The sequence below is a fragment of the Hibiscus syriacus genome, unplaced genomic scaffold (genome assembly GCF_006381635.1).
Source record: "Hibiscus syriacus cultivar Baekdansim isolate YM2019G1 unplaced genomic scaffold, ASM638163v2 tig00112411_pilon, whole genome shotgun sequence".
NCBI lineage: Eukaryota > Viridiplantae > Streptophyta > Magnoliopsida > Malvales > Malvaceae > Hibiscus > Hibiscus syriacus.
In genome coordinates, this window is record NW_024063326.1 from 57,992 (window position 1) to 76,246 (window position 18,255).

Genomic DNA, 18,255 nt, shown 5'->3' on the forward strand with positions numbered 1-18,255 from the left:
TCCTAACGTTTACGAATGAAGTAAATTGGGTTGGGAGGGTCGCCTCGCCGCGAATGCATTAGCTAAACTATACATGCTGAGAGACTTCTTTATGCGAATGTTTGATATTGTTTTAACCTCAATCCAACCTTCACTCAGACGAGACATTTTAGGTCTTCCATGTGTTAAACTATCTAGTAGTTAGATAAGACTTTCTTCTTTCATTCAAAATAATAAGAAGAAGAAAATGAAGGTTCAAATATCATAAATGATTTTGGCAATGTCCTTCCTCCTCTGTCATGCATTTTCTAGCACAACTTTTAAGGGCCAAATGTCCTGATGCATACACAATCCGTTCCCACACGCTTTTCTTTGGTTTTATGGTTAGAGACAGACATAATTTTATATTCAGCTTACATTCATTGACGTAATGAGTAAAGCTTCTCAAAGTGAAAAATGTGGTTCCGGATCCGGTATAGATGGTAAGTGTAGAGAAATGCGGCCACCGTCACCGCCGAAAACGATACCAAGTTCAACTTCCAGAAATGCTGAAACCCAGAGAATCCTTAATTTGCATCAATCATATAAAGCAAGCAAGCAGGGATGATTATGAACGCTTCTTAATTTGAAGCTAAAATTCTAGGAAGAATTTTACCTGTGGATTGGATATTACTATTCCCATTACATAAGCCATTAAGTCAAAGGTAGACTGCAGTGAGTTTTGAACTCCTCCCACAATGCAACGATCGGATTCAGGAACATGATCCTGTGTTAGCATAAAACAAAATGCAGTAACACCAAAAGAAGAAGAGAGGATTTAATCATATATGGTACCTGCATTTGTTGGATGACGGATAAGTCGAACATCCACAAACCGAGCCTAGAGGTAGCAACTCCGGCCATCAGCATATATGCTGATAACTGGCTGTTTTTGATCCATATTGAAGCCACACATACCAGCAGGCAAGTCCACTGAATCAAACCTCAAAAGACAAATAAGATCTCTTGGTCTGTTTTCTGTATGGAGTATCAAAAAGAACTTAAGTGTACAATGGCTAGTGTTGTTTATACCTGAGACCAGACAGACCATAATCCGGTTCTGAGCGTCGAAATATGAGATTGAAGCACAGGGTACAAAACCGTTGCTGCTATTCCAATTGAAGCACTGATTCCACGAGCTATTCCGATTACATATGCAGGAATCCCTTTCCATTGCAAGACTGCCGTCATCAAAGTCCCGAAACTGAAGAAAATACCATTCACCGAGTCCCAATGTTCAATTACTTACTTTCGTTACTTCTCTGAGTTCAAAGCTCAGACAAAAGTAGAATTCATAAGCACTCACCTTAGGACAGTGAAAAACAACAAAGCTAAAGCAACTCCTGCTAAAACGACATCTTGCTGCAAATATACTTTCCATGCATCGATGTAGGGAACCTTCGAGATCCACTCAATGATTCTCCTTGCAGAGCTTTTGCCAGAGGATGCTGCATTCTCTCCTTCATTTAACAAAGAATTATTTCTTTCTTGAGAAGTTGATATGGTGTCTTCCACTTGATCACTTGGTGAAACTCTTGAAATCAGCCTTCGGCTGCTGTTTATGCCTAAAGCCGGGATCCCATTGTATACCGACATAAAAAGCCAATATTCCACCCATACGGTTATAGTTGTCCACAACGCAAATGCCATAGCGGATGCTTTTAGTGATACGAAGCTGATAATGAGGCCGCTTATAACTGGTGCCACTAACTTGCAGGTTAAGTCAATTCGTCTAATAACCGAGTTCATATCAGTGAGTAAACTAGGAGGATTGCCTTCTGATATTACTACCAACCTGTTATTGAAAAACAAAACAACTTCACTAACCATATTTTACAACTCAAACGGATAGAATTGAAAAAATTGAGATGACAAAAAATATTGAAACACAGAATTTTAGAAAGAAAGAAAGAAAAAAAAACTTTAAATATGAATGGATGGTAGAAAAAAGCATGCTCAATTACCATTCTCTTTCAACCAGGATGGTACCAGCTAATGTTGAAAGCACACCGACAGCTCCAGAGATGTTTGTCAATATCACCAGGGCGATGAAAGCAACGATGTTCGTGAACTTCAGGCTTGGAAATACCAGTAAGGCCATTACTGAACCTCCAGCAATTATGAAGGAGAGATTCTGGGTTACCAACCATAGTTGAAGAACCTGCCAACATAATTTTACATGTTTAGCCACTCTATTTATATAGCAGTTATTCGGAAATCAACAGCAGGTTCAACATGCTCGGTGAAATGAGTTCGTGAAAACCAACAATCAGCAACTTTTTCTTGTTGTTTGATAATTTGATTGGCTTGATGTTCACAAAAAGGGAGATTACATGGAAAGTGGAAACTGAACCTGAAATATTAAATTCAATCTAAAGCAAACCTTTGCATATGTCAGCCTATCCACCCATCGTCCAATGATGGGACCAAATAAAGCAGAAGAGGATGATTCCACAACACCATAGATAGCAACAAGGAGTAAAGAATCAGGCCAAACACTGATCATATATAAACCCACAGAGAATTCCCACATTCTGCAAACAATGAAAAGAACTCAAATTAATGAATCAAACAATAGTTCCTCTATAGTGGGTGTAATAATTGATATAAACAATACAAAAAATCAGTGACCGCTGAAGAAATTAGGAAATCAAGAGTTCGTTTTAGTCATGAAAAATCAATATGAAAGAAAGCCTTTTTTTAAAACGGGTTTTAAATCTATATCGTGAAAATCAATAAAGAAATGAAAGAGGAACCTGGCGCCCCATCTAGCAAGGAAATGAGCAGAGTATAGGTAGTTGAGAAGAAATGAAGGCGGAAGTAGTTGTCTTTGGTGATAAGGAAGCAAGGTTGTTGTATCCATTGACGATCATATGTATAAATTTGCATCAGTTGCTTGTTCTTATCATCTTTTTTCCTTCTGGGATTGAAGGAATTTCCTAATACCATAGGGATAAATGTACGCATTGATGATTATTAAATGGATTAATGAATACAACAGTAGGCGATGGTGTGGTTGCTGAATTAGTCAAACGCTGATCTGAGATCATAGACTTCTTAGTAAATTATTAATACTATCAATTTGACAACGCACCAATGAAATCTGAATATATCATATTCAAAACAATCTATAATATACATATATACAATCTATTGAGTTTTCGTCTGGGGAGAATCTTTTTGTTTTTTTCCTTCAGAGGACAGAGGGAAAATGATACTAAAATGTAAAAATCCCATCAATGCATCCGCCATGGAGTGAAATTGTAGGTTAAATTCTAATTTTTGTCCCTCTACTATGCTCAAATTTGTGATATAAATGTTATTTATTTTTAGGCTTAATATAAAAATAAGTGTTCAAACTATATCATTTTTCTTATTTAGGCGCCTTAATTTTTTTTGGTCAACATAGGTGTCTAATGTTACAAACGTTGTCATTTTAAATACCTTGGTCGTAACAGCCACTAAAAAGTCTGTTAAGTGATACATATCATATTTATAGAATTTTGAAAATTTTATTTAAAATAAAAAATTAAAATTATATATATTTTTTTAAAAACCCTCAAAATTTTCTCAAATCTTAAAAAAATTCCAAAACATTAAAATTTTTAATTTCAAACCCCTAATACCGGCCATTATCGTTGCCGCCATGGTCCTGGTCGCCGCCATCGACGAACAGCCACCCCAGTAATCGGTCGTCATCCAAAAACCCTAAATTCTTAAACTTAAATCCTTAAATCCCTAAAATTCAAAGTATTCAAATCCCTAAAAATATCTTGAATCATTTTGATCGAATGCTTGGCCGACCAAAACAATAAGACAATATCTGCAATCTTTTGCAAAATGGGGGGAAGGGGATGTTGGAGAAAAAGTGGAGGGGGAAGAGGTGTCACTTAACAGATTTTTTTAACGGTTGTTATAATCAAGACTCTTAAAATGATAATGTTTGTAATGTTGGACAATCATATTGACAAAAAAATAATTTAGACATCTATATAAAAAAATTGTACAAATTAGATATTTTTTATATTAAGCCTTATTTTTATAAGGACTGCCCTCATTAATTATTTATGTGGATGTTTTTCTTAATAACACACATCATGCTATCATATTATATAATTTATTTTGTGTTTTAAGTTTTTGAGGGGGAAAACAATATTAGCATCTTAATCGAAATAGTTAATCGTAATTTTTCATACTTTTGAGAAAAACTAAAATAATTAACTGTTTAATCTAACTAAAGACGTTATAGAAATAGAAGATCAAATTATACAATACAAGAACTAAATCTTAAATTTGTATATAGTGCTTTTATAAAGCTAATTTCCCAAGTAAAATATTATATATGTTTTCTCTTTGGATAAAATACACAAATGAATTCTGAGGACCAGACTGCTATGGACCAGGTGTGATGCAGGGGATCCGAGACAGATGATGCTGAGCTGTCAGATTGCACGTTGATGGCGCTGAGATACCATGAGTTGGCAGATCAGCGCAAAGGCGGGAATTGATTGTGACATGTTCCTCATTGGGGTCGTTTTGAGTATGTTTCAGTCTTTTGGCCATAACTTTGGCTACAGGTGTCAGAATCGCGCATAAGATCCCAATCCGGAAAGCTATTTTCGACGCCATGTGGCCTTTTTTTCAACCTCAAATTCTGCCGTTTTCCCCTCCGAATCACTAGATTTAGTTATTTTTTACTATTTATGGTATATTTCGATTGTTAATTAGGAAGTCAATTTAAATCCGATTTAGACCGGATTTTTGGGAGATTGCTTATTTTATTTCGAATTTCAATTTTGAGTGATTTTCGGGATTTTGCTATTTTTGGCAAAATTCGAATAAAGACGATTTTTTTGCTATAACAGTCCGGCTTGTGGACTGCTTTTTGGATGTTTTTGATTTTATAATATTTTATTAAACCCTAGAGATTTTTTTTCTCTGGTTTTTGGGCGAATTTTCTCTTGTAAATCGTCTGTCGGAGCTAGCCTACAGGATAATCACTATTCTGTCTGGCGTCAAGGTGCCACGGATGAATTAGCACTGTTCTTCAAGCCTTTTCTTCATCATTTTTGTTGTTTTTCAGCAGCCTGGTCAGAATCAGAATCAAGTGAGACACCAAAAGAAAAGAAATTCAACAAGAGGACGATAGTTAAATATATAACACATGGCCGGTTTAAGAGGTACAACCAGCAATGGATTGTGTAGATCCCCAGTAACACTTCCTGTAGCAGCAATCTCCAAAGAAAAAAATAATAAAATAGAAGTTCAAGAAGAAAATAGAACAACAAAAATAAAATAAAATCACACAAAAGAACTTCACTTACAGCTGCTTCTCTAGTAGCCATGACTACTAGAGCAGACCCTTTTTTCTTTGAGCTTTTAATTACAATATCCTCCACATCTCCAAATCTGGAAAACAATTGCCTTAGCTTCTCCCAACCTTGTCTTGATTCAAGCCCAAACCCCAGCCTGCTCGCACCTTTATTTGCGTGCATCGCACGTATCCTCGCAATCTCCTCTTTCAATTCTCTCTTCTTCCTTTTTAGCCATCATGACAGGATCTGGAGCGAAAGAAGCACATTCTCTATCTTCTAAATCCGACATCATTTTCCTTCTCTTTGAGTCTTGCTGAGCAAAACGACGTTGCTGTTCAAGTTTCACCCGAAGGAGATCATCAAAGAGCTTGCGGGCTTTTTCATCAACAAGAATTTCGTACGAGGATTTGAGCTTTATGAAATTTTCATGGGCATTAAGATCATCTTTTCGTTTATCAGGATGAATATCACGGGCTTTTTCTCTATAAGCCTTGGTACTTTCTTTTGCCGTCAAATTGACTCCTTCCTCACCAGAAGGTAAACCCAGGACGCTGTAATGGTCAACTTCCATAGCTGAATCTAATTCAAAGGAAATGAAATCAGTAAAGTGTTTCAAAGATGAATCTAATTTCAAACAAAATACAAGTCGGTAACAACATTTCAACTAGTGGAAGTACAGCTATGCTTTGGCCTCTATTTCGCTGTTACAGTGCCTTCAGCCACCCACTAAAGACCGCAATAGCAGTGTGAACAAATTTCACATCAATAGCAGCACGTTAGTTTAGCATGCATCATGGATATCTTTAAAATTAGGCATACTATCATGCTATTGAATTCTTAAGAACTTTGCAGCCCTGTGAATGAAAGAGAGGAGAATACAATTACTTTACATTTATGGGTTTTGGTAAAGTGTGGCCAAATTAAGATACTCTTTAAAATTGGTTAATTTTCTGTTTATAGTAATAATTTTATGTTGAATGCAATAGTTGATAACTTTATTGATGATTGCCGATAAACTGAGTAAAGATATTACTTAAAAGCATGCATAACGATCCTTGGATATAAACCTGAAAGGAATTATTCGATCGAGAACCATCCTGGTTGATTTGTTTTCTCCTGAGCTATGTGAAGCTTGCATTATGATCTGACGTAGAAACAGTTGGATTGAATCATTTCCTATTGGTAGATACTTATGGCGTGATAAGCATACTTATGCGATAGCTCAGCACAAACATCATAGGAGCATATATGAGGAGGCTGATGCAAACAAGCGGAGAAAGCGATATGCCAGACCTCTTATTGATCTGCAGATGATGATATATTACCATGAAGGAATGGAGCCATGGAGTTTGAAGAAAAATACTATAAGCGGTATGAAGGGATACACATTTTTCTTACATGAAATCTAAAGTATAGCCTCTTTTATTTGTTCATCTGAGTTCATAAAGAATGTGTAGTATTGGGGCAATAGTTCTGTCAATGCAAGCTAATATTTTTTGATAACCAAATGCATATGTGCCTGAGGGAGCCATAATCATAAGGGAACATATTGCACTCAATAATTTGTTCAACTGCTTGTGCTTCAACGAGGTCATTCTCTTCACACCAAGAGACCAGCTGAGCTTCGGCTACGTTGTTTACAGGTTAAGGGGCTTGTTTAAGTTCTTTATGTTCCGGAATTGCGAGTGCTATTCACTTTTCGTCTTGCACCCACATACTCGGGAGCATTCTTCTAAAGTAGAGTGGGTTAAGAATTTGAGCGAGTTTAAGGGAAGCGGTAGTAGCATGAAAGAGAGTGGAGGAGAATTCGGCTTGTGGACTCCATATCCGAAGATCCTTGATTCGGTTATCATACCACCGGTGGTAAGAATGTCAAAAGCAGGCTGAGGTTTTCTCAGTAGCTATCTCGAATTGTCTTTCAAGCTTGAAACGATTATCGAATTATATCTTTTATGGATCCATCACTGCTTAAGACGGATGGCCTTGTATAAATCACTGTATGATGATTGAGAACACTGCAATAAGCGAGTGAAATAAGTACATAGGTCCATGCAAGTTAGAAAAGGAAGTAAATTAATTATTTTTTTAACAGAGAGATAAAAATGATCATTTTGCTTGTTTTTCTATGTTCATTTTGAAAAAGTATAGGATCAAAATGAGTCTCGTGTATGGTACAGGGACTCATAGGAGTATTTTTACCAAAAACCGAAGAGGAAGTTACAAAAGTTGCACGAATTAATAGGTCTCCACAGAAAAGAAACATCCCGTTATTAGTATTACATTGACCTTATTTTCTGTTGTCTGGAAAATATCAGAGCTTTTCTGTTGTTTTTGTTCGAAAATGGCTGCATCCACAGTCTCCGTCCGGCCTAAACGTCTCAGTCCCAGCTCCCCCATTCCCAGATCGGCAGTGTGCACTGCTCCCTAACTAGGAGCGAACAAGACTACTTGAAAAAATTAAAATTTTCAATTCGACTTGTTATAAATAGAACTCGAATAACTCAAAAGTTAAGAATTAGTGAGTTGACTTTCAAAATCAATTTGAATCCCTCGGTTATACATTAGAACGAAAACATGGAAACATAACTAAATTTACCTAAGCGAGCTGATGACACATGATATGCAATAATATACAAGTAGAAACTATATCAAACTCATTACACCTAAGATTCTAAAAAACCTCTTAGCTTAGCTGTGTCATCTGCTACCATTTTCTTCAACCCGGGAGCCCTCGATATACGACATATTCCCCACTTTTTCAGCATTTTCACTTAGAGTCACGAGTTCATTGTAGATTTTCATAGAAGCCTGGGAGAATTCAATTAAGGACTCGAAAACAATTAGAAAATCCAGTCTGAACCCCATTCAATGTGATTCTCTGTGTTTCTTGCATGTAATTGTGGTGTTTCTCCCTTTCTACATCCAACATCTTCTTCATCATATCCAACTGATCTTTCTTGAACCTGGTTTCTGCTTCTGGTATGCCATGGTCCTTCTATCAAGTTTTTTTGCCATACCATCAATTTTCCTCTTCTGTTGCTGTTCTCACAGTTCCTTCACGTCCTTAGAAAAACTTTTCAATGAAAAGGTGACCGCCTTATCCGGTAGCTCCTCCATGGAAGCTAACCAATGATAACATATCACAAGAAGTGGAGGCCCATTACCTCCATGTGGTGCACCAGAGCTCCTCCCCCTGGAATAAAATTCAACTTCAGGAACCAAGAACTTAGTTAGCCAACCATGAAGAGCTTGAATGTATGCTCTTTGAGATGCAACATACTCGGTAAAGCAAGTACGCCAATTTCGAAGCTCGGCTTCAAGTTGAAGCGTAGCAAGTCGGTGAGTATCTTTGTAGAACTTTCCAAACGAAGGGCAGGCGAATGATTTCACTTCAGAAAATATTTTGTTTTGGGTTTCATGAGATTCAAGCATAACTTTCCAGGTTCGTGTTAGGCTGCATCAAAGGAAAGGTTGAATCAAAATCCGAAGTTTAGATGAAAATGTTGATTTTATGAAGATTCTTTTACCTACCCTTTTAACAGTTCAATAATTTGAGGCAGTAGTTCTTCATCTCTGAGTTTCTGAATTCTCTTCGAGATTGATTCGGCACTTCGAATCGCAATCAAGATTTGGGCATACAAATCCTTTACTGCAGCTCTGGTTTTATCCATTGTAAGCTCATCATATCCCTTAACATCCTGGGTTCTTAGTCGAGAACATTTTCTCTCGTCAATTTTCCTTGTGCTATCACCTGCCTAGTGAAATACTTGACTAATTATGTTTGAATATGTGTTAGAACACGAGCACTATTAAGAACTTAAAAAGAAGCCTGAGTTATTACTACTTCACCCATTACCTAAAACCCAGAATTCTTTGTAAGAACAAACCATTAACTTCACAAAAATTAAGATTAATTGCTACTTTTTTACCTTAACTTCATCGTAAAGATTCTTTTCCCAAGCATAAAGTCTTCCTAGTGTTAATGAATGACTCCCTGAATCCATTCCTCCATATTGATCAGAAAGATCAGTCTTATATTCTGTCCATGTTGAACTTTTTGAACCGGATGCCACAAGACTTACATGATTGAGGCTTAGACAAAGTGGACCGATGCCATGTAACAGCCTGGATGATTTTAGTTGAGTTCTCTGCAAGAAAATTTGCAGAGCCATTGATTACTTGTTACAATATGGACATTAAGACCATCAAATAATGCTAAGGACCATGCTATTCGAACTCGCAATGAGTAGGATGGGACACGGGTATGTTAGACCCACATGTGCAAATGCAGGGCATGAAGACTCAAAGATTTTGAACAAAAAAAGCTAGCCTGAGATTACCCCTTCCCCCTTTTCTCCTCATTTCTGGAAAAATACTCATAAACTGGAGGTGAACCTACAAGTTTCAAGCAGAATGTAACTTCAAATGTAAACTTGAACAGTTTTTGTTGAACAAGAAAAAACTAACTAAACATACATTATTAAAGCTTGAGTAAAGCTCATATTCACCTTTAATTCCCACCAAACCAGACTGCAAATGAACCATATTAGCTTCCAACATTCTTGACACATCTTTACCAGAATCATAAGCCCTGATGAAATAATCCTCAATATCTTCCAAGGTTTCTAAAAGTTCCCTCCCTTTATATGGGCTATCAATCACTGTGATCCTTTTTTGTTCTCCTTGGCTCACATGCGTCTGTTCCTTCACTTTCAACAGACCACTTTCAATCTCCTCATGCTCCCTCTTACTATCTTTCTCTTCAACAATGACAACTTTCTTCTCTTCCTCTTTTGTGTCCCCTTCCTCTTCTAGCTTCGGTATCCCTTCCTGTTCCCTCACCGTTCTTTAAGTATCCTCGGAACACCTGTTGTATCCACTTATAATCTCCGGTCCAGCAGCATAAACGGATTAAAAAAGTCCCAGCCAAAATCCCTTTGCGGTGATGGCATTGGTGGTGGCATTTGCATATAAAAGTACCCACAAAGTTGTTATTGTTGTTGTTCTTCTTCTTCTTCTTCTTCTCTTACCACCTCTTGTTCAGTCACTTCCTCTGAAAATCCAGAGCTTGTTGAAGAACCACAAAACTCACAAGCAATGGCTTCATGGGTGGTCGACTCTAAAGGTCTTTGATGAAGCAACATTGGGTTGGTCATCACGTTTAAGTCCGTGGCCGGTGGCGTAGGCGGACAAGGTGGAGGAAAAGTGATGAGAAAAGGTGAAGCAGGTGAAGAATGGCGAGCTACAAAGAACTTAAAGGCAGCTGACACCGCATAAAGAGCCTGACCGTACCTAAAATGTGCTTCTGCAAGTGCATATCTTCTATCTACAGCTAACATTATAAGGCGTTTCCTTTCTCTACAAATTGACACAACCTCTTCTTCTTCCTCTAGTTTTGAAGCAACACTACCCATTTCCCTTTGCTAAAGCCTGGGGAGTGGGGAGTGTTTTGCTTTTCTTCTTTTTTTCTCCTGGTTTCAATAGGCGTAGAAGCTACTAACTTTTGAATATATGGAGATAGGGTAAAGAAAGGTAATCTTTTGTAGGAATCTAAGCAATCTTTTCTGATAAAAAGGACGGGCTCTAACAAAAATGGAAGAAAAAGAATTGAGTTGGATTTTTTCAGGGTTTTGAAACAGGGAAAAATGTAGCTTTATGAGGAGTTTTAGAACCCGCTGAAGTACTGTAATCTAAATATAAATGCATTTGTTAAGATTAGTTGCTTTATTAACACTTATTAGCAAAGCTTAAACCATGTTTAGTTTTGGATAATAGATAACTGTAATGAAGAGAAAGGGCAAGTAGAACAGTAAATGGCAGAGTTAAATGGGCACTGGAAAGAGATTAGAGTCGGTAAGGTAAAGTAAACAAGGTAGGGGCTCGAGAAGGGGGGAGAGAGAGAGAGAGATTGGTGTAAAACAATGGCAAAACCACTCTCTATTTTATCTTTTTCAGGGCAATAAAAACATTAAAAATATATTATTATTTCCATTTTAAGCAGACATATTTCCTTTGGGCAGTCTGGTGAGTTAAAAAGAACAGTTGATGGATAGTGACCACACCACTGCAAACACCCCAGACAGCCAGAGAAGGTAAGAGAGTTCTGTCTTTTGCTTAGATGTATGTACTGGATGAATCTTTTTCGTATTATATAATGTTTTATGTTAGATTCTGTATTATATTAAGCTTATATTAAGTCTTTAATGAGTTATTAAGCGGGGGGGATTTACAAAAGCAGAAGATTTAAGCTTGACTGTACTTGTCTTTACTGCTACTGACAAATCTCTTTAACAAAGATTGTTTTCTTGGCAATTGGTGAAAAACATTATATTTTTTTGCAAGGATTTAGAGTTCTGAGTGGTGATGCTTTAGAAAAAGAAGGTTCTTGTTTGGTCCATAAATGAATAATGTTATGCCAAAAAACTACTGAGAAATCCACATTAAGTTGCGGGTTATAATTAGCCTGTGTTATACAAAGGTGTCATCACCTTCACTCTCTCTTTTTTTTGGTGAAGAAAAAAAAAGAATCCTCTTACATGTGTTGGCACATATAATGTACTTCACAAAATATAAAGATGAGATTATTGGATTTCAGTTTGGGAAAACAAAAGAAAGTACAGATGACAATGTTGCTGACATTTCAAGTCAGTATATATTGTTGTTAGCACAATCCTAACACAAACTCTTTGTAACTCACTTTTCATTTGGTTTTTTTGTCACCCACTGCTATTGACATTGCATTGAGGGAGCAGTTGTAAATGTTGTGGGTATCAAAATTCGACTCTATTACTTGATTTGGTACTAAAAACCTTACTCAACTCGATCCGACTTAACTAATTAAAAAAAATTATTTGACTCCACTTATCAAATACCCTTTACATATGCAAAGGAATTCATGTTAGTGGTGTTTTGGTGGGTTTTGCTTAGTTTATTGATTGATTCTGAGGATTGAGGCTCAATGGCTTTGAGAATGGAGTCATGGTGTAGGGTTGGGGAAGACAAATATAATGATGGGAAAGGGGCTATTTGGTGTGGGTTTAGCGAGAATATGGCTTGACACAATCTGACAAATGTTATTCCCACCTCGGGAATTGCCTACTTCCTCCATTTGCCCCATAAAATATTGTATTCTACCTTGGAATACAACAAGAAATCAAAATACCTAACGACACTATTCAAACAGAGAGTTGAAGGCTTCTTTGTTTCTTCTTTCTGTGGAGAAGATAGTTAAAAGTATTATACAAACTCAACCTGGTTTCAGTTCATGTCCCAACCACCATTATTTTATAGCGTTAATATAAACTAATGAGATGTTATGTTTTAAAGGATGATTATATGAATTAATATATATATAATATTGTTTAACAGGACAGGTTACAAAATGAGCCATTTTGAAGCATTAGGAAACCTGACATGAAACATGAAGTTGTTCTTCACTGATCAGTGCGTACAACAAGCCAGGGCTTTTACATAATCATTGATGGAAAGCTTGAGAGCCCGACATTCAAGTTGTTCAACAGTGTACTAATAAATGCACCAGATGAAGAACAAAAACAGACTATTACATAGACTTTTAAGGGAACTATTCTCAGGTAAATTCAAACTATACTCATCATCACCTTGTATTCCTTTCTAGTTCTCTTTTGAGTGTTTCGACACGGATGCGAAATGCAAATTGTACTAGTTTCTAGTTAAAAGTTACAAGTGTACATTAAAGAATCGAAGGCTTATTCCTTTTGTCACTTTCCGGCATCATCAGGTACTGCCGACTTCGGTTGGCATGGCACCAGGAGCTAGTGTACTAGGAGGCAAGGTAACTACTCTGCCTCGAACAGATAGATTAGGAGCCTTAATGGAGGTAGCCTTGCTCACGAGGTTTGAGTTAAGAAACACCACGATTACTGTTATGTCATCGTGGAAATGGCGACGGACGCCGCGGTCTATCTTCTTCAGGTCAGAATACCTCATTTCTCTCTTCTTTGCTGCCTCTTGTAGAGCAGTTTTTACCAACCTCTTTGCAATTCCCTGCAAGTAGACCAAAGCCAATAAAATGTTAATTTTTTCTGTTCTTTCGGAATCCTTATTTTAGGATGAAATTCTATATTCTATAATCAAATGAAAGTTTCAGAGGGATAAGAGAAAAGATTACAGTTCATGACATTAAACATTGAGGCGGAAACTTACACTTCGTGGATGATTCTGAACTATGCCAACAGCTTCTTGATTGCTTAGGTGCTCCCAGAGCCCATCAGACGCAAATATCACAAACTGATCATGTGGCTGCAGCTGGTGCACTAATATCGATGGATCTGCACTCAATATTGGCTTTTTGAAAGGTTCGCGGAGGCGGAATTTAGGATATAAAGGCTCTCTGTTGAACTCGGCCTTTTTCAAATATATATCACCAATAGATCTGGAAATCTGAAAGGTTGAGAATTCTATCAATAAAATTCTCAAGAAAAAGAAAAGGGAGGGCATAACATACTATGGAAAACCATATCAACAAAATTACAACTCTGAACTGCTAGACAGAGAGCATGCACTAAACTTTAGATCGCAAAGCTTTTCGGCAGCAGCCGATAGCACGATTTTTCACCTTCCATCATCTTTCTTAATTACCAATATTCTCATAGTCATAAATATTTCTTATTTCCTTTTCATCTTTTAGCTTTACAGAAAACCCAAGCATCCAACCGGAGTCGAAAATTATAATCGGTAATTCTTTCCCTCGATAGCTCCACCCTGTATCTATATATAGGAAGAGAAGATACCATGCAGCATTTATAATCTTTCTAAAGATCAAAACCCTTCATTCGCTTGAACATTGTCCTCGACTTGTAATCATAAAAATACATTTTCGCTCCAAAAACACTAAGGACATGCTTTTATTTCTTCTTTGAAAAGCATAAGCACATAAAAACTTTCCCAGGTTCATGCTTCTTCCCTAATCATGTATAATAGAATAAACTTTTCAAAAATTTATAACTAGCATACTCGATATTTCTCAACTTGAACAAGAACTGGTTCGAGCTCTCTATGAGTCTGCAGCACAGATAAACAAAACTAATACTTGCTCCTTTGTTTATACGGTTATTCTTGTAGAAAAATGAGATGTAAGCTTCAGATAAGAAGCGAGTCTTATTTCATCTTTTTTCTACCTAACCACTTATGACAGCTATGAAAATAGTATCGCAGTTTACAAGTTGATGTTATTACCTAAACGATATTAGCAGTTAATTACTCAAAATAAAAATCGTTACCACTTAACATAGTGAAACTTACCTGTATGATACCTTTTACACGCCACACATCGTGCTTCAAGACTACAATTTGTGGGTCATCAGGGTGCAATGATTGCAGCTCCTGTCTCACAGACTCTATGCACGCATTATGCTCGGCTGAGAGCTGAATGGCTAGAACCTCTCCTGTTGCTTTCACAGCTCTACCCAAAACAGCACGTGAGTCACCGAGGTTGGCGACATAAAGGGTTCCACCACAGATAACACCAGTCAGGCAACAGGATCCAACAGCTGCAATTTGTGGTTTCATAGGCCACTGTTTGGTAACAAGAGACAAAAAACCCTCTTCTGTTGCTTGATACGCTTTTCGTATTACATCAGCTGACATCATCTGTTGCTCTGATGTGAACCCTGATCATAACAAATTTTACAGAATAACAAACATCATCAGCAAAAAAGTGCAAGATAAAACTATCAAAGATAAAATTGGCCTCTACAGCTATAAGTAAGCAGTGAGACACAAAATAACAAAAGGACAATGAGGACAAGAAACCATATCCAGGGCTGCAACAAGTTCACCAAGTAATTCCTTCAATCATTTCATCATATCCAAAACAACTGCCTATTGAATATTTCTTTCATCTACTTAATCGGTACATAGAGCTTAACACGAATTTGACCTAGCAAAGGCCTTTTACTTACGTTTAAGATGTTGAAAGAGATGATCATTGATGTAACGCGAAGTCTCTGGCCCCCCATGCCCGTCATACACACCAACAAAAGTAACATAGGGACCGCACTCATGTGAACTCAAACAACCAGACTCAAGCTGGCTCTGATCCTCAAGTAAATTGTTGGCCTGAACCACTGCCATCGAGAACTCACCACTAAAGTGTTGCCCCGAGTCCTTGTACCACAAAAGCCCATCTTGGCGACCTCCAGCATCTGAGCTTGTGGGAATGTGTCGATCTGCCCTTGGCCGAAAACAGGCTCTCAAGAAGTTCATAAACCCAGATAACATCCCTCATCTCCTCCAAAAGACCCTCCAAATTCTCTACATGTAAATAAGCACTGAACACAACTAGGACTTACCTACTTTGCTTCTCGACGCGATACCGGAACACTACAGCAACACATACAACAAAGCACACCAAAAGGTTAACAATACTGCACTATGAAATTACAACTCAAAAGCAACCAAATCAAGCAAATCTCAAGCAGAAGTTAGTATCTTTCACTACTCCTCAAGCCTTGATAATAGAATAAACTTGATAACTATATAATCAACAGCTAGCAGAGTAATAATTATGTACAAGAAGCTCCCTTATTATAGATTGTTTCAGTGTAAAAGAGGAAAGTTGGTTCTTATAGAAAGCCATTATTATACCTCTGCTGGACAAATCAACAAAAACATGAAGGGCTTTTTAAAACAACAGAATCGGTCAAAGCACAATTTCCCCCCTAACAAAGTAGTTGGTCAGCCATTAGGATATCCAGAAGGTCTAAAGTTTCACATTGAGAACTTTAAACAAGAATGTTTCACATAACCCTTAAAACCCATCAATCATCATAATTCAACTCATGATTCCCACACTAAAAATTAATAAGAAAAAGAAGCTCACCTTTTTTTCTTTATTTGACCACTTTGACTTTAAACTCTGAAAGGAGGATCTGGAAACAGAAAAGGAAAAAGCTTCATGCGAGCTTCAAAACCAGAATCAGTAGATCTATGGATCAATCACGTCAAACGAGAGGAAAAACAAAAACAAAACTTGGGTTTTGGTTGGTTTCAGCTAGTGATGAGATAACTAGAGCGGAACAAGAATAGAACATAACAGAGAAATTGAAATGGATGAGTTTTTTACTTCATTGTTTTTCAAAAGGGAAGGTCTTTTTTATATGTAGGGGTTTGGCCCCAACAACATATAAAAAAATATATATATTTCTTTCCTTTTTCCTCTCCTATTATTATTATTATTATTTTCTCCCTCTCTCTCTCTCTCTCCCTCCCTCTCTCTCTCTCTCCCTCCCTCTCTCTCTCTCCCTCTCTCTCTCCCTCTCTCTCCCTCTCTCTCTCTCTCCCCTTCTAATTCTCAACAGACAAGACCCATAAAAAAACTAACAATGGAGAGCTAGAAGCCAGCAAAGCAGTGGTCCATCTTTGGGCTCCGCACCTTAATCTGGCAATAGAGGAGGAAAAAAAACTCAAAACTCAAACAAAAAAGAAGCCGATGAGTAATGGAGTCAATGGAAATCAAGTTACAAGGAAGATATATTACTTTTTTTCTCATTATTTTTTTAAAAATTTAATATATTAACCATAGATTAACTAGAAATATAAATTGATACGAAAAGAGTATTTTAAAAATAATAATGTAATATATTATTTTAGTTGATGTAGTCCGACTATAAGACACTCTTTTGATGAGTCAATCGATTATTAAAAATTATAAAATAATCATTCAATTATTAGTATATTTTAAAATCGTTATTTTTCGTTAAAAAATTAACATTTGTCCAAGTTGGAGATTAACTTGTCGACTTAGATATGATATAATCATATTTTAATGATGTCTACTGGCGCTGTCATTTTTTTAAGCACTGACTCACCAACATAATATTTTAAACACTAGTTCAACGACATAATATAAACAGATATTCAGTCTACAAAATATAACTAAAACGATTCTAGGATCATATTTAGTCATATCGCAGGCAATAAGTTACCATCCATCTCAAACGTTGCTAATTTTTTAACGAAAAATAACGAGTTTGGAATATATGAATAATCGGTGATCATTTTATAACTTTTATAATTAGAGGACTCAACAAAGTAGTGTCTAATAATTAAAGGATCACTTTATAACTTTTAATAATTAGATGACTCAACAAAACAATATCTTATAATCAAGGATAATTTGTATTTGTTACTCTTAACTCTTTAATTAATTACTCAAATTGCGTTAACAAACCCTAATCATATTCTTGTTATTTTATTGCATTACTGTCGTTTAGTGATGAGTATTGATTTATTATATTGAGTTGCGTTTGGTTCGCACAGAAAATTATTACTTAGGATAATAATTATTTTTAGAATTACATTCTTACGTTTGGTGTATAGAAAATATTATTATCAAGGAATATTATTTTTTCAATAATAACATTTTTTATTAAAATTATGAGAATATTTTTAGGTATTACACAATTTTCACCACTTTAGACAATAACATCCTTGGACTAATTAATTATTTTTATAATGATCCATATAAATTTTTATATTTTTCGTGGTTTACTCAAAATTATAAATATAATAATAATATAAAAAGAGTTTGATTTACTAAAATATTAATAAATTTAAGAATTTAAAAATATTTTATATTTTTAATATTTAATATTTAATATATTAATTATTTATAATTTTATAGGATAAAAATAATATTATTGTAAAAATATAATTATTTAAAATAATATTTAACTTTTAAAAAATTGATCTTATATATTGAAAAACAATATCTTTATCCACTCAATATCATAATATTATTTTTTTCATTATTATGTTATATCTTATATAAATAAATATGATACTTATGAAAATTGTTTTAAAAAATAGATTTAACATACTAATTATAGTAATTATATATTAAATGTATTTTTCTCAAAATTTAGATAATATAATGATTAAA

General features: G+C 35.9%; 3 protein-coding genes and 1 pseudogene across 3 annotated transcripts; all 4 read right to left on the minus strand.

The window, feature by feature from the left end:
• Positions 1-291: 291 nt before the first annotated feature.
• On the minus strand, positions 292-2,896 carry LOC120179313 (solute carrier family 40 member 2-like). The gene is made up of 8 exons (XM_039184942.1): positions 2,775-2,896; positions 2,402-2,552; positions 1,983-2,179; positions 1,325-1,813; positions 1,051-1,222; positions 814-951; positions 635-745; positions 292-527 (listed from the first exon to the last, which is right to left on the minus strand). The coding sequence occupies exons 1-8, from the start codon at positions 2,879-2,881 to the stop codon at positions 399-401; spliced, it is 1,494 nt and encodes a 497-aa protein (XP_039040873.1). The 5' UTR covers positions 2,882-2,896; the 3' UTR covers positions 292-398.
• Positions 2,897-5,065: 2,169 nt separating this feature from the next.
• LOC120179354 lies at positions 5,066-5,998 on the minus strand (annotated as a pseudogene).
• Positions 5,999-8,378: 2,380 nt separating this feature from the next.
• LOC120179355 (protein ROLLING AND ERECT LEAF 2-like) lies at positions 8,379-9,367 on the minus strand. The gene is made up of 3 exons (XM_039184976.1): positions 9,263-9,367; positions 8,865-9,088; positions 8,379-8,787 (listed from the first exon to the last, which is right to left on the minus strand). Exons 1-3 carry the CDS (start codon positions 9,335-9,337, stop codon positions 8,379-8,381), a joined length of 708 nt encoding a protein of 235 aa, XP_039040907.1. The 5' UTR covers positions 9,338-9,367.
• Positions 9,368-12,745: 3,378 nt separating this feature from the next.
• On the minus strand, positions 12,746-16,434 carry LOC120179314 (probable protein phosphatase 2C 46). Its single transcript, XM_039184943.1, has 5 exons — positions 16,195-16,434; positions 15,275-15,695; positions 14,616-14,983; positions 13,518-13,754; positions 12,746-13,358 (listed from the first exon to the last, which is right to left on the minus strand). Exons 2-5 carry the CDS (start codon positions 15,591-15,593, stop codon positions 13,089-13,091), a joined length of 1,194 nt encoding a protein of 397 aa, XP_039040874.1. The 5' UTR covers positions 15,594-15,695; positions 16,195-16,434; the 3' UTR covers positions 12,746-13,088.
• Positions 16,435-18,255: the final 1,821 nt, after the last annotated feature.